At 39.3% G+C, this 19,737-nt stretch overlaps 1 protein-coding gene across 4 annotated transcripts in view; it reads right to left on the bottom strand.

Annotated features, from left to right (window-relative positions):
• The window catches only part of dst (dystonin), a 98,191-nt gene extending 86,922 nt beyond the window's left edge, over positions 1-11,269 (bottom strand). The window contains exons 1-2 of one of the 4 annotated variants that reach the window (XM_080868166.1): positions 11,130-11,269; positions 10,637-10,850 (exon numbers count right to left, since the gene is read on the bottom strand). In XM_080868166.1, the coding sequence (XP_080724292.1) occupies positions 10,637-10,850; positions 11,130-11,141 (226 nt within the window). In that variant the 5' untranslated portion in view covers positions 11,142-11,269. Of the gene's footprint in view, positions 1-9,382; positions 9,507-10,636; positions 10,851-10,967; positions 11,042-11,129 lie in introns of those variants that run through there. The other 3 variants (XM_080868156.1, XM_080868158.1, XM_080868159.1) reach the window with 3 other exon arrangements.
• Positions 11,270-19,737: the final 8,468 nt, after the last annotated feature.

Genomic DNA, 19,737 nt, shown 5'->3' with positions numbered 1-19,737 from the left:
TAAACACAGTCTACGGCTAAGCTGGTATAGCTTTAGGGCTGCCACAAACGATTATTTTGATAGTCGACTAGTCACCGATTATTTATGCGATTAGTCGACTAATCAGATCATCATCCACTGGACGTAAAACTACAGCTTATTGCACCAGCAGCATCTGCTCTTATATAACTATCATTAGCTTACAGCTTTAAGCTTTTAAGGTGCTAACTAAAAATAAAGACAAGATGATAGTTTATTCAATTTTAATGAAATTTGCAGATTGTTTCGGTAAAGTTTAATAAACTCCTTGCTATCTAAAATATAACAGGACACCGGAGTATATTCTCCAGCATCTCACACTTCTGATAATCAGCTGTCTGCTTGACGTTTATTCAGCTGTGTAAAAACTATAACTTTAATCTCAGCCAAACCGATTTACTCAGGAACAAATAAAATACTAAAAAAAAAGCCAAACAATAACATTTTTAATTTATCTAAGTGACTCATATATATTTAACCTGAGTCGCGAAGGACGGCGGTAGGTTTGAAAACAATTTGCCGGGAGTCCGGTGTTCTCACGGCGCTAGTGACCTAGCCCCCGGCTAGCTATCGAGCTAGTGGGTAACAGACGTCTCCGAAAACGTCGGAGCGCTTTTGAAAATATGTGGTGTCCTGATAAACTGAGCAGATATTTGAGGTTTACACAGCTACATTCTCGCCTGAAAATATGTTAAACGTTTATTTTGTGACCCAGAAAGAATAATAAGAGTAATATTAAAACTAACTAGCTACCGCCATTGTTGGAAACTAAGCTGGGCCGCGCTATGAATTCTGGGACACAGCTGCTTCTTCTTCTTCGGGGTTTAACGGCAGCTGGCATCCTTGTACATGCTGTGCTGCCATCTTCTGTTTCAGTCCGTTATTACACTCTTAAATCCTGCTATTATTCCTGCGTCTTTTGCGATCTTACAAAGCTTCAAACGACACGTCGACTATTAAATCAGTCGTCGACGATTTTGATAGTCGACGTAATCGTGACTAGTCGACAAATCGTGGCAGCCCTATATAGCTTTGAGGGCCATAACTCATAATCCAAACTAAAATGAAATGTTAATGTGATGGTGATGGAGCTATGTAAGAGACACGTGACACATACCACAGTCAATCAAATCAGAAAAAAAAATAGTGATAGGACCGAGAGACTGTCAGCCCTTAAACATCAAATCTCTTGCAACTTACAGCAACCTAATATTACTGATTCTATTATTCAACAGCATATGCCTGTCAAACTATAAATTGGAGGTTTATATAAGCTGAATCACAACAGAGGACGACTGGTGGCTCAGTTCAATATGATCAGCTGCAATCAGTGTGTGTTTTAATAGGCACGCTGACATCATTGTTCCTGGTGTAAACAAAGACAGAAAAACATCATAGAGGGGGAGATACCGGAAGGTGCATTTTTCCCATTCTTTGTAAGTGAAATATTGTAGCCAGTAGGGTAGGGCAAAGACAGAGGTATGTGACTGGAACAGGTTGCCAAGCCTTCAGAGCAGCCTGTTCAGTCAGTCTTTGCTTTTTTGGAGACTAAAGTAAAGAAGAAACCATAATATTAATTTGTTTATGACTCCTTTCCTACAACTGCTGCTGAGAAAGTGCAGGCTCTACATTAAAAACGGGACAGCATGAACCAATGCTGCATATCCTTAAATTAAAAGAGCCATCGCTTTCTGAAAACGTGCAGTAGCTGCAATTTTAGCTGGATACACAGACAGAAAATAATAATTAATGACTATTCTCACCATTTCTGGTGTAATAATGATGCGCCCTGCTACACCCATGGGTGAACTGACCCTTGATGAAATACAAATGGAGCATAAAGATGAAGCTGGCAGCTTACCCACAGACATGAGCTGTAACTACTCAGGTACTCAGCAAAGTCCAGCAGAGGAAACAGAGAGCCATTAATGATAGCTAATGGCACATAAATACAGACTTACGGCACTTGCTTGAAAACACACACTCACACACGCTCAAACACACACAGCTGCAAACAATCCAATAGCTTCCATTTCTTCAGCAGCTGCACCTGCCTTATTGGACCATGACACCAATGAATATTTGGCTCAAATGTGGCCCATATCTGTAGATTTCTGTGCGCCATATTTGGCCTTGACTAAGACCATTGACTCAAGGTGAATCAGCCACAGGTTCACTCTATATGTAGCCCACAAAACACTTGTCATAACACACATCAAGCCCATCTCATAACTTTGTTGGCCAGGTTTGCCCGACACAACGTTTGCCAACGTCCTAATTGAGACGTCACTCAGATTGCACTCAAATTTTGCTGCTCTCCACTGTTGTAAAACAATGACCACTCAACATCAACAACTGATTCTTTTTCTTTTTTGAAATTAAAGAAACACCGATTCACAATTCACACTGTTTTACAGACCATAAGAATAAAACAAAATTAAACAAAGCCACATTTTTCCATCATTCTGAATTATTTTGTCCTAGTTTCCCTCCCAGTTTCTCTCCAGGTACTCGGGCTTCCTCTCAGAGTCCAAAGTCATGTAGTTACTGGGGTTAGGTTAACTGGTGATTCTAAACTGTTGATAGGTGTCAATGTGAGTGCAAATAGTTGTCTGCTTCTCTGTGTTAACCCTTTGACAGACTGGCAACCTGTCCTGGGTATACCCTGCCCTTCACCATATGGTATCTGGGATAGTTTTAACCCCTCCTTCAACCCTAAATTGGATAAGCAGAAGAGAATGGGTGGATGGATGGATGGATGGATGGATGGATGCATAGTTCAACTGTATAAGATACACAAAGCTAATAATTATCTAGATTTGTTCTTACAATATTAAAAGAGACAGAATATTCAATGGTATCTATAAGGTGGTTCAGTGGTCCTTACTAAATAACTCTGCCTTTTTTTCCCACAGATACTTCCTCATAAGGAATAATAAGATATGATTAGCACCATTCCACTTTCAGTCAAAACAATGATTCCCTTCACGCTGTACAAAAGCAGGTATCCCCGTGCACTCATTCAGGTTTTTCCACTAATTTGCCATTATTGCGAAGCTTATATGCTACATTAATTTCTTACAAGTGAGCATAGCAATAGCTAAATCTAATATGAATTCATAATGTTTTCATTTTCACCAGTTACACAAGGTATAAGGATAATCACAAGAGTATTGAAATGGTTTTTAACCAGCAGGTTTCGTGATGTGAAGGCAAACCAAAAAGCAATGGAACAACTCATTTAATGGCTGTTCCACTTTAAAACATGGAGCAAGGAAACCTGCTTCCTCTTGCCACTGCGCCACTGTGGCACTGCTTCCCAGCAACGGCTGCATTTGGGAGAGAAGGGTGTTGCTGCTGGAGCGGGAGAGGAAAGGCTCCAGAGCATGAGTCAGGGGTGGGACACAGAGACTCACAAGATGATCTCATGTAAGCGGAGCTAAGCGGGCCTGTGGAATGAGGTTCAGTCATGCTGGTCTCATCACCATGACAGCATATAAATACAACAGAGAGCATGTATTGCACTCAGGCACAGATTTGTTTTAATGCAACGACACTGGACTGCAGTAAAGCCATATTACAGATAGATAGATAGATAGATAGATAGATAGATAGATAGATAGATAGATAGATAGATAGATAGATAGATAGATAGATAGATAGATAGATAGATAGATAGATAGATAGATAGATAGATAGATAGATAGATAGATAGATAGATAGATAGATAGATAGATAGATAGATAGATAGATATGACAAAAATAGTAAGTTGCAATTCTGTCGCTGAAGACAAGGGAATAGTAAAGAAGTGTTTTAAGAGTTGTTATGTTTTTTTGAAATGAGATTTATTGATTAGATCCGTGAAGGACCTCGCAGCAAGAACAACATCATGCTTTAGCACTTGCTGTAAACAAAATGTACTGGCCAATAGCAAGAAAATGATCAGGCATTTGATTACTGACTGTAGATAAGAAGCAGTATGATCTAGGACTGCATCTTGGCGAAACCTGCAAAACGAAACTGAGAGCACTCTGAGGGTATGGAGAGTGTGAGTGTGTGTATGTCGTCCATTTCTGTGTGCCTTCATGTTGGGTGTGTGTGAGTGCTTGTGTCTGTGTATGCTTGTTTGTCTGGTGTCAGGTCACATCTTAGACTCTCCCTCTCTCTTAGAACATCTCAGGCTCCCCCAGGTATGGGGCCTATTTTCCCAAGCTACATTCCTTGCCAGTGGCTGGTGTCCCCATGGACTGGTGCATTAGTACTTCTCGGGGTCTGGGGCTGGGTGCTCTGGTGTGTACTGGCTCACTCCCAAGGGCCACTTGGTGGGCCTTGGGAGTGAGCCTCTGCTAGGGGCTAGGGGCTGAGCCTCTGCTAGGGGCTGGGGTGCCCTTGGGTCTCTGGTCTCTGGGCCCAGAGCTCGGTCTGCTCTGGGATAGCTGGCTTCCAGTGCACCACTGAAGCCATCTGGTGCTTCTGCAACATGGATGCTGGGTCTCTCCTCTGCTCTTCTCTGAGTCGGGGCCGCGGTAGTACCTGCGGTGGTCCTACTGAAGCTCTCGTGCTCTGGGGGGCCTGAGGATGTCTGGAGCCCAGGTCTCCTTCATGTCTGCTTCAGGTCCTCAGCTACCCACTTACATGGAGAAACATTACGAACACAAGCGCACTCACACAAACAGGTGTACATAAAAGTGTTCACACAGGTGTTCACGCAGGTATTGACAAACACACTATCTTGGGCTGCTGCTGCCTCTAAAAAATCTTGTACTATTACTGTGTGTTTTCCAGTAACATTGTTTTTTATGCATATATTGGTTGTTGCTGTGGTTGCTCTGCTTTTTTTTCTCAACAACTGTTGAAGCAGTGTTTTTCTTTCTTTATCCCTTTTCATGTCCTCTATTTTCCCTTCTTCTCCTTTTGTTAACTTTCTTCCCAACCTCTTTCCTTTTTTTCCCCTTTTCCGCTCCCCAGTCTCATCCGTTATGGTTGTAATAATCCAAAATAATAAAAAACTAGTTAAGTTCTAATAAAATATGACTATCAAGTGGACAATTATAGTGAAAACCGTAAGGCTTCACTTGTGAAAGTACATCTGTTTGGCATTTTTTGGCCTTCGGACAACAATTCAAGACAACAATGCCGAACAGGACGCGGGAAAAAAAAGAAAAAGATGATAAAGCTGAAATCAGAAACTGATCCAGAAATCTAATGTAATTTTTCTGTCATGAGCAAATGAATCTGCAGCTATCAGATGCATAATATGGCAGGACAAACCTCATTTTCTTCCTTTAAATAAATTCCTATAAATAAATGAATTTCAGGAGTATCACCTTAATCACCATGGCACATGAACATGTGTCTGCAACTTGTATCTTGCTTCCATTAAAACAAAGTATCTTTTGTACGGTAGCAGACTGTCTCCATACAGCCAGCCTGCTTTGTGTGTGGGCCACTAGGCCATTTGAATGTGATGAGTGGGCTGTCGACATAGAGCAAAGGGGTTGGGCTGCACAGCCCAGGAGGGTGGACAAAGGCAGTGACTGTGCAAAACATGCAAAGCTCTCACTTGCCTCTGTGTGTGATAAAACAAGGCAATAAAAATATTAAAAGGGGTTAGCTTAAATCATACGAAGATATTTTTAAGTATCTGCAATAGTCCTGCAAGTCATAATGAAGAGCACAGAGACTCACAGAGAGAAATCTGACAGACACACTGGCAGACCACACCCTAATAAAAAACAGAACAGGCATCCTAAAGACTGGTTCAGTGCTTTGTATGAGTACTTGCAAATAACACACATTTTTAGTACCTAGCTGGTTACAGTACACATCTTCTTGAAAATTTATTACAAAATTGGAGGATTTTGTGTAATGTGCTTTATTAAAATCTGCAAACAAAAATGTATGTGTACTGTAAGGTTTACTGGTTAAATAAACATTTCCAGCAAGATTCTCCTTTATCAGCAGGCAAAACATGTGCATGTGGGGTTCTTATTTCAATTATTACATTGTTCCTCCAATGTAATAAAACCATCCAGGCCATCAAACTTCTTAAGAACAAAATGAACTGCAAGAAAAGCTGACTGAACCACCAAATGGTTAATCCATTAAATCTTTCCTGATTTCGAAGGATCATCAGCTGTTAAGAAACCCAGTGGCCCCTTCATCCTGACAGCCTACCAAGCAGGCTCTGCTAGAACAGTGTGATCCCATACAGCCACTGCCCAGTGCCATTAAGCACTGCATGTTTCTAAAAAACATGTCTTTAACTCATTCCTCAAGTTTACAGTCTTTTGTATGTGTACCCTGCATTGAATTTCAGTTCAACCCAAAGCAGTCGCTCTGTTTAACGTATTATTAGTGCAAGTACCTAATTAGTGCCACATTCCTACATCAGGTATAATAACAGCAACATACTTGCCCTCATTTGATGGCAATTGTGGCAATTCTAAGACCTATGAACTCACATTAGCTCAGAACCACAGTATGTTTGTAAATTGATTTAACTCTTCAATGGTAAAGTGTACAGAAGGTAATATAATATATTAAAGCCAAAAGTGTAAGGACAATAATCAGCATAATAAACGTATACGTTCCTTGTGTTTGCATTATAAGCATGAGTGATAAATACATAACTGATACCAAACAATTATAAAAGTTATTATTTACTGAACAAAGCATTCACACTCAGTAGTGACCCAGTGCAGCATTATCTACCCATCCATTTTTTTTAACTGCTTATCTTCTTAGAGGTTGCAGGAGCCTATCAGAGTTGTCATAGGGCAAGAGGCAGGGTACAGAGCACCAGTCCATCGCAGATAATACACACCAATCACCAATTATCTTAACAAGCATGTTTGGACAGTGGGAGGAAGGCAGAGCATCCACTGAAAACCTACAGAAACAAAGGGAGGACATGCAAACTCCACACAGAAAGCCCTAAGCTGACAAGGAGCATCAAAACTGCACCACTATTCTATTTTCACTAATAACATGTTTGACATCATTTATCTAATAGCTTTATTCAGTGAGCGCAGAGTATTCATGGTTAAGTCTTAAAGCTGAAGGCACAGTATAGAAGTGTATACTTAACATGCACACTTCATTATTTCTTTACTTGTCACAAATCTTGTCATCACTGCACTACTGAGAAATGTTATCGCACACCGAAATGTTTCCTGACATCACGGAGGCCTAGTGTGCCTGAATTTCAACAGGTAAAAATGAAAACAAAACAAACAAAAATCTGTCTCTTAGCCTGCTCACTGGCTTTTCTGTTTACTGGTCTGTGTTTGCTTAGTTACTGTTGATGAATTTGCTATGAAAAAGCAACTCTTTGATACTCTGGCCATCACATGGAGAGACGCTTCAGGCTGTGATCGTATCAACTGGAAATAAATAAAAAATAAAGCGATTTTTAGACAACGTCCAATGGAAAAATGTCTCAGCTCTGAAGAAAACAACATACTTAATGAACAAAAGGTTGCACAGGATTGATTTAAAGAGATTTATCAGCATTACCCATATGGAAAAGATATATATAAATCTTATAAAGTTTGTATCTGTCTTGTGTGAAACTTGTTTGAAAAGCATACAAGAGTGAAAACAGATATAAGATCCCTAGAAAAATTATATAAATGAAACTTCTATGTTTTGGATACTTACTAAAACAATATATGAAAGTGGCCACTTTCATGAGTAAATCATATAAGCCTTATATGATTCACTATATGAAGTAGGCCACATCTGATGCAAGTCTTTTATAAGTTTTTTCTATTTCTTTTCCATATGGATATCATCCGCTTATAAACACGACTTATTAAGGCAACTCAATCCAGTAATTTCATCAAACTTCTCCTGTTGTGTAAAACTGCAGATGCAAACAATCCAGAACTTTGTAAAGAATCACTTCAGCTCATAAGTAATGTGTTTCTGCTTTCTTTAACAGACTCTGGTAAATGAATACTGAAAATCTTTTTACTTTAACCGTCAAAGTTTGTTGTTTTTTTCTCCGATGAAGTGCAGAACGTAACCAAAATAGATTGGCTATAAGAAAACTCACAAACAAACCTTAAGTTTTAACCAGGGTCTGTCTGTCCAAACAATTCTGTGCAGAATAATATCAATAAGTCCAAAACAAGGACACTAAACCTATTTCATTTTTCTTGACATAGTGATAAACTGGTTAAACAGTAACATATAAGCATTATTCTGCAACGACAATGCTTCAGACTGATGCAAAATAGTTTCTTAAAATGATGAGGAAAACAGAAAAGAAGCACCTTACCCTTCCTTGATAAGTTCATATTTCATGCAACTGTTGATGAAGAGTTAACGTTTTCCCTAAAATCAGTTTATAACATCTAAAGCGGATCACAGACTAGCTGTGATGGCAAAAGAACACTCAAAAATAAGTCTGCTTGTTGTCTTATTGCAGCTCTTCTGCCGGAAGACACCAGCCACAGATTCCTAATGATGCTACATCATATGATCCCATTAGAGTGCAGTCGGGGCGTTTAAGCCTTATACCACAGCTGACTGTGCCTGCTGGCTAAAATACTCAACAGCTGAGAGAACATACTCGCAACAACTATCTGGTACAACAGGGCATAGTAATAGTTACATGTTGTTCTGATGCTTCAGATTCAATGAACAGGAAATACAAGAGTTGAAAGCATGACTGTCTGTTTGAATTTTGCCCTACCGGATCTCCAGAGGCCTGCTACGAGAATGCATGATTATGAGATGTCAAGATCTAGCCGTCGCATATATGCTGAATGAAGTTAGCCCTTTATGTGTGATGGATTTGTTCTATTTAATGAGATAGACCCAAAAGGAGCAGCCAGAAAGCTACTGATGAGAGCTGACGCGTAGCCTGCTATGTCATTGTCCTGCCAGGTCTGAAGCACCAGACATTTGAATTTCATTCCTGTAAGCGAGATCATTTTAAACATACAATAATAATAATAATTTACATTTTGAAAATATGATTTGCTCATACTGAAGACTTGTTTTATCCACTTGGACCTTGACGCTTGCAATCAGAGTTTTTCCTAAACATATTTCAAGACTAATGTTTTTAATATAACAGCTAAATAAAATAATTAATAAGCCTCCTATTTAGTGAACAACTATGATGACAAAAACCCTTTGTTTGGACTATTCAAAATCAACCTAAATGTGATGTCATGCAGGAAATATTCCCACTTTTTCCACAGCAGTGATAAAGACACGAACACCAGCCAGTCACCAGAGAGAGAGAACGGGGGGGGCAGGCTGACATTTGTTGAACTGTCAAGCAGCAATCAGGCAATTTCTTCTTCGCCCTAAAGCTGACACATATCCATTCAACACTGACTCTCCTACCTTTGTATTTTTCCAATACATCCTCATAAGCTTGGAGGTATTCCTGTTCGTCCGAAAGCGCATAAGCCGGCGGTGCGTACTGAGCCATAACCCGGGCTTCCCAAACTGGACATTCACCAGCGACGGACAGGGACACAGCACGAGTGAGTGTGTGCGTGCGTGTGTATGTGTGTGGATTCAGAGTGTAATCGGCGGTGTTGTTGTACGAAAGGAAACGCCCTACAACCCTCCCTTGTCTGCGCTCCGACCAATAGGCGACACTTCCTCTCCGGACTTCACCAGATTGATAGGAATGACTGTCGTACAGGCTACACTGGAAAAAACAACCTAAGGTTCATTTTTTTAGCATGTCACTTAAATCAATACTGGCTTTAAGGATAAATTAAAGCCATTTCAAAATCTTATCGCGAGTGATTTTCATTAAACCGGAAGGACCTCATCTCAGTAGGATTTTAAAACTGGGCTGAATCATGCTAACTTCTCGTTTTTTTAGAGTGCGCAAAAATAAACGCCTATTCTTGTCAGCCTCTCCAAATAGAGACCGTGTAGCTATCGCGTGTCCGAGCGGTTTTGGCTGATTTGGCCCAAACAAAACGTTTGAAATCGTATATTTATCTTTGTCGCCGACATAAGCTCTACATTAAATCTACGGATACCCAGCTTTCATTGAACGCGTCACGCATGACAATCTGTATCTGAAACGCTATTTCTCGTATTTTACGGCGTTAATTAGAGTCAAAGTATCATTATAAAATGCTTACGTGCTATAAAACAAGTTTTCCGATCAACTTATCAAGTGTGAAGAAACTGCCAGCCCATGGCAGGGGGATAAAAAGCTTTAATTACCCACTTCGGCGCCAATAAACGTGTACTGTGACTGTGCATATCAGCAAATACATTTTAAAAAATTATTATTATTATAATAAATTTTTACTTTTTGGTTAATAACAAGGGACAAATGTTAAAACTACACTAGACAATCAAAATTTTGTTGGTTGGGTTTAAAGCATCAGTCTAAAAGCAGAAAACAGGTAGACCAAAATACCATCACATGTGCCACAGATCCACGTCACTACAGACAAGCTTGTCCCCAAATAAAACTGAGCTCACGAGAAAATAATAAACTTAAGGAGGTCTGTCATTTTTTTCCTCTAAATACATCATATGTGGGGATTGTAACATATCCCAAGACGGTTTTTGTCCTTACTGCACATTGCTATCTAATAACTCCATATTAAGGAGACTCCCCCTCACCTGCGATCCTGAGCACAGCTCTCTCCGCCGGATCCAGCACGGATCCTCCCTGGATTTTCCTCTTGGACCGCTCATGTCTCGGCAGGTTCCAGGGTAAAGTGTCTCCGGGTGCGGGAGACGCCGATCCAGATTTAAGACTGTACTCATCCTCGTCCGAAAAATCCGCCGAGGAAGACATGGAGCAGTGTAGGGAAGGATTGCCCGAACTGGAGCTCTGTGAGACAAAAGAAAAATGGGGATAAGGGTGGAAAGAACAATGCTTGTCTTGAAATGTATGAGAAACACAGCTAAGCAATTAAAACGTTCACAACCCATCCCCTCCCCGCCTCACCATCGCGGGTCAAGGTGCATAAATATGGGCACGTTAGGTGTGAGGACGCACACTTGATCCACCAACTCCAAATGACCCGTAACAATAAGCGAACGAGGCAAATGAAAGCGATGCGAAATCAATAGTATCTGGCTCCCCCGCCAGGTCAATGACAACACTTACCACTGTATACATGGAGACCTGTCAGCTGGAAGAAAGGCAAAAAAAAAAAAGAGAAAAGAATCCTTATGCGTGTTATTGGCTTTCAGACTTCATAGACATTTTTCACAAGGTGCCACGCCCTTTGAGTGATGCTCCGGCCACGCGTTCGTTCCTTGTCGGAGCATTAAAGATGTGAGGTGATGTCAGATCTCCAGAGGGCTGGAGGGATGATACGCTGTGTGTTGTCGAGGCAAAGCTGGACCGTGATGGGAGAGCAGAATGCATGTGTCTGCGCGTCATACCCGGTAGCCAACAACAGCAGCTCCAGGAGCAGCGACGGCGGTGTTAGAGCGCCATCCTTGTACAAATCTGATGTGTTGCTACAAATAGCGACCTTAAACGCGGGGTTAATATGAAGACGGGGGGTAATCCCACTGATTACCATGGCGAGGACTCCACAACAGACCCCCCTGGGTCACTGCTCTGACTTTGCACACAGTTACACAATTACGTGCGGATGGACACTGAAGTGTTAAACAGAGTAAACCACTGTGCTAGTCAGAGTCCAGCGGTTGCACAACACGACACACTTGGTTTAAATATTAAATCAGAAATATATATTTTAGAACAAAACCAAATTAACTGACATTTAGTTCCAGGATTGACCAATTAGTTCAGTTCTCACACATTCTCCTTTTGTAACACAAGTCACAACAAAAACGCTCAAAGGCAGGACTGGTAAATGGATTACCTTCTTTTGCAATTCCTTGCTGCACCCTAACACACCTGAGGTTGGGCAAGAGAACAAATACAGGCAAGCACAGCCCAGTGGATAGGGTGGGGCAAAGTTATAGCAACTTCAACCACTTAAGTGACAAAAGTGCAGTTTAATGACACTTGAAACAGATAATCTGTGCACAGGAAAGGAAGAGGTCTGCCTTCCTCTTAGTCCTGTGTTATTAAAAGGTAAACCTAGAGCTTCTGCACAGATTGTGAAAGTGGAGGATATTATTTCTTTGGAGTGACAGAAAGTGATTTGTGGCTTAAAATAGCCACTGCTTTCATGGCTGTCTGCAGAGCTGATAAAAGCAACATGCTGTTAATATTAGCACCCTTTTTTTTTTTTAATTGTCGCATCACTTTTCATCAGGATGAGATCAGTCCTAAAAAGTGCAGCTTAGTGTTGCAGTTTTTATCAGCTCTCTTCATAATTCCTACTCATAAAATGCAAAACAACTGCACGATTCGAGGAAAGTTAGTACTAACTTACTACTGGAATAAAAGCATGTTCTCAGAAGTCCGTTTGCACTTAGTTTCATTTAAAGAAAATTACAGGCATAAGACTAGCTGAAATATTAGATCCACTCTCACATCACTTGGGGAAGTAGATGATTCTTTATTACTTTTTAAAACCTCATAATCTTTGCCCAAGAGCTGTTACTGGCGCTAAAAATAATATGAGCATGATCATCACGAAGGTTACTCTTTACCGGTGAAGACTTCTTTTGGTTACTGTAAAAGAAACCAAATTTTTCCACTCACGACCTGGTTTGAATCAACACTGGGCTGAAATTGCTTGTTTAAGCTGTATTCTGCTGCTGGTCAGTGTCATTTATATAGATTACATGTTTATCAAAAAAAAACATACACAAAGAACATTTGGTTTTATCACAACAAGCGAACCATGGTGGATTATTCATTTTAAACACACTGTTGTGAGCTAGGCATGTAAACACATTATAAATGATGTATTGTGGCCTGAATTAGGCCCGTGCTCACTGATCTTGTTGTTTTCATAATTGCATTCATCTCTTAATTGTTATTCTCATTGTAATTCAAGTAATTTGCAAACCTCCTTTTCTTGCTGTGTTGTTAAACTAACAAGATTGTGTCATGGCATCATTTATCTTTTTCTTAATCCTTGGTTAAACATTTCACCTGCATAACAAATGTATAAATAAAACGTCACATAAAATGTTAACTGGTGGCAGCAAAACATCTGGTTCAGAAGCCAAATGACTACATCTCATAGATAAGTCTTTCCTCATAGTTGGCTCCAGTCAAGTTGTTATTCATCTTGTCTGCTGACCAGTTAAATAGTAAAAAGCACAAAAGTGTTTCTGTTATCTACAGTATTGCAACACAACAAACAACTATTGGTGGAGTCTGCACCAGTGATGGGTGTGAGGAGATCAATATCATCCTTTGGACAGTTTGTCAGTCTAAATTTATACACTCATACTAAACAACACCAATGTAAAGCAGTAGGGGTATGCTGTATGCTGGTTAGTGTATTTAACATTCTCAATGCAGTCACATTTGAATCAGACACATTCAAAAACACCCACAGATGAGATGATTTTGTGAAATCAGAATTTCTGTCTCAGGAATTCAAATATATATTCCCAGATTGGAGGAGCAATACATAAAGAAAGGGCATCAAACCAAAGGACTTTAATGTGGTTGCACCTTTTGTTTCTGTAAGTCACCTTCTTTAAGGGGAGGTCCCCTCCTTCTTCTGCTTTGTGCTCCTGTAATCATACGTTATCCCCCCACCCACTCGGTCTTTGGGTCAAATGTTGTCCCTGTCTTTCCTTACTGTAAATTTTTACCAGCACAATCTGAAAGTGACAAAAGTATTGAAGGACAACAGGCCCAGTCGTGTTCTCAAGCAGTGCAGCTCACAGACAAGATAACACAAAGAAGGTGGAGATGTGGAAAAGGTGAAGATCTAAAACTGCGGTGAGTTAAAGGGCACAGGGAGCGTACCATATTATGCTTCCAAAGGCACGCACTAGCGTGCAGGCTAGGATGACTAATTCAAATTATTTAAGGAGTCGTAAAATCTAATAAAACGGGTGATTCACTTGTGAACTTCAAGCTGCAGCAAAACCAGAGTTTATTACTATAATTATTGTTATAATTAAGTGAAATATGTTTGGATTGTTGAGTCCACTGAACCTTTTTAATGATGCAGCTCCTTTAAAACACCGCGGCATGGGGCATATCCATAGAATACTTTATTTCTGTTGAGTTCATGTACTTTTTAATTTCTGGGGAAAAATATTTAAAGCAAAGATTACAGGATCTGTTGGTAAATATCTTTTTTAAACTTTTAAATGTAAATGCTGCTGTTGATTATTTGCACTACTGTCCATGTACAGCTCAAAGGCTACTTTATTTTTTTTTATTTAATGTATATCTTGCACCACTGACACTATTCTACATAGTGGCAGTAGTTCCTTAGAGTGTCCTTTATCTTTTCTTAATTCTTCTTTATAGTAAGACTAGGGAGAGACAGTATTTCAATTCTTCACTATGTCCTGTACAGGTAGCGGATTGGCAGTAAAAAAAAAAAAAATCTTTAAATGTTTGGTCTTGATTATGATGATTAGAAACTGAACAAGACACCCTGCAGTACCAGCACAGCAACGTTTCATTTCTTGGGAAGAAACCCATCATTCAACAGCACACCCAAGTGTCAGGTTCCTTAAATAAGCATCTCCCCTTTGCCCTAGAGCAAGTTAGCACTCCTTTCCCAGAATCAAATGTACATTGTGATGTTCCTGTTGAGGGGAGCAAGCAAATCCAGCGTATTGTTTTATCATTACTCTTAATGGTAACAGTGAAGTGGGGTACCTACAGGTTTACGTGTAGGGGTGACTTGTACAGACTGGTAAAATTCTGGCAGGACTCTCTTCTTCACTTTGCGTTTTCTTAGAGACGATGATGAATCGGGTTCACTTTCAGGAACCCCGACCAGATTGGGCTTTTCCTCTGTCACTCGAGCATGTATGCTCCTTCTCGGGCGATGTGGACTGTGCCTGAAGCCCTGGGGAACATGAACATGTCAAGCTGGTAACAGATTATGCATTAAGCATACCTTAGCATAAGAAGTTAAAAGCTGTGTTAGATTATGAAGAATTACAGCGTTTGCAGTTCAGGTTTAAAGTAGAGGTGGGATGCTGTTACTTTATAGGCTGATCACACAGAAACTTCAGTCACTCTGAAGAGAAAATGTGCTTTTTGAAATTACATTTATCTCAAGTTTTCTTAAAGATTGAGGACACTGTTTTACAAGATTAAGGCTCTAAAACTGCCCTGCATTTGATGTCCTTGAACATGATACTGAATCCCTACCAGCTAAAGTACTGAGTCAGTAGGGATTCTGTATCATGTGGTTCAATAACATGACCTACAAATGAAGGCAAGCTTTTGGTTTTGCAAATATAAAAACAAGAGAACTGCATTCTATTCTATAGCAGTGTGGTTGGCCATAACACTGGTCTGCCAATGTTGCACTTGAAATAAAGAATAGCTTTACTAAAACCTTACACTGTCATTAGTTTCCAACAACTCCATAGTTGCAATTGTAATTAAAAAGAGGCTATCTCTTTCATAGGCCAAGTCAGGAAGATTAAAACCGGCTACTAAAACAGCTTTATCCATAACATAATGTTAATTTTTAGTTTAGCATAGCTGTTGTAGCGCTTATTTTTATTCGTAATCATTCTCTTCCAGGCTAAAAGCTTAGTACTTACATGGCTATTTTCTTAAACCATTTCTACTTTTATTTTGAAAGCAAAAAAGCTTAAAACGGAAACGGATCGACAGAAAATGGTCTTCGTGTTTTCAGTCGTCAGCACCAAATGACATTTAACATAATGATATTGTGGATCGTTTTTTTAAAAAAAAAAAAAAAAAAAAAAAAAGCGGTTTCTGTGGACTCAGAGTTAGCTCTAACCCATGTGTTTCTGGGGAAAAACAGTAGTGAAACTGCAATATCACCCACATCATTTATTGATAACACATGCGCACTGCGCACAGCATAGACCCTAAAATAGCCATGCAGCCCTCGATAAAAGTCTAAAAGAAACGCTCTTTAAGGTGAAGCGTTGGTTAAATCACAGCTTAAAGCTTAAATGTAGTCTCACTTTAACACAAGTGATCATTCCTCCTGGCTATTAGGTGACAAAGCCATTATGTAAAAAGTTCATCTTACCTCTGATCGAAAATGATGCGTTCGCAGGCCAACTATAAGACAGATAACAGATGTTACAAAAAAGATGTTAGGATGTAAAACATTGCAATGACTGCAGCTCGGCTAAGAGATATGCATTTGGTCAGAAGTAATAACAAGTTTAAGATGCTTCAGGTTACTTTACGCACAGCATCACCTCTGAGTCTCACAGCCCGAACAGGCGTTAACAGTGATGACTCTGCTTTTATATACAAAAGATAAACATAATCAGACTATGAACGATTACACGTATCTCTAATGTCTGTAGGCTACATGAATATATGTACCCTGAGCTGTCAGGAGGAGAAGATGGGGCTGGCCTGTACGCTACTCACCGCGGTTCTTGGGGCGTCCAGAGAGCACAGATTTTATTGGATGCTTTCCATTACGAAGCCTGCGATGCCAGCAGCAGAAAAACAAAATTGTCGCAATAGTCCCCAGCAAAAGCAACAACAACAGCAGCACACATTGAATACTGTACGGCCTTAGTAGGACCAAAAACGCCGCAGCGATCATCATAAGACGAGATATAGGGCAGATCTGGCAGCCTCAGACAGCCGGCTCCTCCGCTGCCGTTATGTCGCTGATAACTCGGCAAGAGAATAAAGACACTCACTGACATACGTGAAGCATCGCACAGTAAACCGTGGAGAGCGCACAGGTCCAGAAAGGACAGCCCAGACTATTGATATCATTATTGTGGGGTACAATGCATGACTCAGCAGAGACGCCACTTTAAATTATTTATTTATTTTTTAACAGGGGCAGGGAGAGTCAGCAGATTCATCCCAGCATCACTCTGCTGCAGAGGGGGCTGCCCACACGAATAAGGCTGCAATAGTAAATAACACTAATCCGTGTAGACCCGTGGATGTACTGCACTAGTAGGGTGGATATATATTTCTTTAATATTTTTAAATGTGATCTAGAGTGTCATCGCCACTGTATACACATACAGCATGTTTTTGGCCGGAAATGAAATATCGTTTGTATTTTGTAGAGCAGGTCTACCCAGTATGGTTTTAAAATGTATGATAGGTGCTGAGATGAGGCAGGTCCTATGCACAGATACTTTGAGGATTAGAGCGAGCAGAAACTCTGATCATAAGCCAACACGGGTTATGTAATTTTGGGGTGAGATGACATCATCTCTCCTTCTGCTAAATGAAAGACTCAGACAAGCAAAGTGTGGCAGGAGAAAAACACGTGTTTATACAACACCGCACATTGTGGGCGTAGGTATGTAGATTACGACTATTCTATTTAAATTCTTAGACTAGTAAATAAATAGTTTTCCACCTACGTATAACAACATATGTATAGTTGTATGTGTCACTCATACATTTACCAACTTACAAATATAATCATCCCAATAGTTAGACATAAAAATCGACATTTTATTTTTCAAATAAAAGAATTAGTTCTCATTATCCATCAGGTCATCTTTGATGTTTAAGAGTACAGCTTTCAGTATTATTGAATTAAACTGTGTTACAAAATGTCAGCTTTATAAGTTATTGTAAAAGCTGTGTACTTACAAACTGCAACTGATGCCCTAGATTGCACAAGGCTATACTAAAATGTCTGAAGGTGTTATCATTTGTCATAAAAAAGCAACAACAACAACAAAACACAACCTACAGACCTTCTTTCACCTTGTTTGAATCCTGGTTATGTCTGTGTGCTTGGCTTTAACTTTCTAACTACATGGCCTGCTATAAATATCACTGCATATTGCCATAAATGCAGTGATATCATATTGCCTGTGTCAAATATGTAACATATGAGTTTTAATAAATAGAAGAGAACAGAACAGAATGAAACCCATATCCAAAAAAGTAAGATGCTGTATAAAATGTAGATAAAAACAGATTGTAACTGAATTTTTTAGTCACAATAGAACATTATAAAAAATCTAATCTTTCAACTAAGACATTTTACTATTTCATGAAAAAAAACAACATTATTATTATTGATGTCATCAGCACATCTAGAAACAGTCAGGATTTGGGCAACTAAAGCCTGGAGGTGGTGCTAAAAAGAAACAGCTGGAGTAGCATGTTGCAAGGGACTAGGCTCAGTGCCAACAGGTCAAAACAGAGTGTTTCAGAAGTAAAGATGGCTATAGGTTCACCAGTCGGCAAAAAACGAGGTTAAAAAATGTGGAACAGTTTCAGAATGACGTTCCTCAGTGTAGAATTGTGAAGACCTTGAATATTTCATTGTCTACAGTGCATAACATCATCAACAGAAAATCAAAATTGGGTGCCTGCGATATTTGAGCCCTCAAACAGCGCTGCATTACGAACCTGATGATCCTGCTATGGAAATCACTGCATGTGTTTTGAACAGAGTTCACAGTACCATCCACAAATGCAAGTTAAAGCTTAGGCATGCAAACAAGAAAACCTTATGTGAACATGATCCAGAAATGCTGCTGTCTGATCTGGGACAAAGCTCCCTTAAAATTGACTCTTTTAAAGTACAAAACTGTTCTGTGGTTGCACATCTGGAAGGCCACAATCAATGTTGTAAGGTGTGCATATTTCAACAAGGTGACACTAAACTCTATACTTTCACCAACTGACAACATTTGACACATCACAAAATAACATAAAACAAAGAAGACCCAGGAATGTGGAGCAACTACAATCCTATATAAGAAAAGAATTGGAAAAGATTCCTCTCCCAAAAGTCCAACAATTGGACTCATTAGAGAACCTAAACGTTTACAGACTCCTTTTAAAAGAAGAGGGCATGCTACACAGCAGTAAACATGGCCCTATCCCCCACCCTTTTGAGATGTGTTATACTTTTTTTATTGTGAATAAAATATTTGTTTATGAGATTTGCAAATCAATGCATGATGAAACTGGAATTACACTCAAAAAAATAAGTCATTGGATGAACTCAATTGGACTGATGGCAGGTTTTCCACATAATACATCTATTTTGGTCCAACCTAATCTACATACATCATGACAATTCAATTAAATTGAGTCAGTAGAACACAATTTCGTAAATACTGCTAAAATGAAAAAAAGTACATTAAAATGATGTGAAAGGTTTTGGTTGGTCCAACTCAATACAATGTCATTCACTTGAGCTAGATTTTCATTGCATTGAAATCATTATTTTGAGTTCAACTAAATCATAATTTTCATTACCAGAAAACTAATTTAATTATTAAAATAATGACAAAATGAATTTGTTTTTACAACTCGGGTTTATTCACTTGAATTAAAAGCAGAAACAGAATATTTTGTAAATAAACATACATGTCACATGGTCAAATCAACCTTAACAAAAATCAAAGTGCTCACAAAAAAGTGCTGACGTACATTTGTAATGAATGTCAAATCTGAATAGCACACACCTCTGTACTACTAGGCAATACTGAAAACAAACTGGAATCTGTAAAATCAGATTTCACTTCAGAATCATTGTATATATTTATAGTGACACTTGCAAATTCACAATGATAACCTACTAAACATTGCAATTCACACCATAGTATGGCAGTCACTGAAGATTTGAAACAACCCAACAATACATAAATACACACATATATACATATATATATATATGTGTGTGTGTGTGTGTGTGTGT

This window comes from Rhamphochromis sp. 'chilingali' (genome assembly GCF_963969265.1).
Source record: "Rhamphochromis sp. 'chilingali' genome assembly, chromosome: 20".
Lineage (NCBI taxonomy): Eukaryota > Metazoa > Chordata > Actinopteri > Cichliformes > Cichlidae > Rhamphochromis > Rhamphochromis sp. 'chilingali'.
Note: the sequence above shows the minus strand (reverse complement) of the source record. Positions and strands in the feature narration are given on the sequence as shown.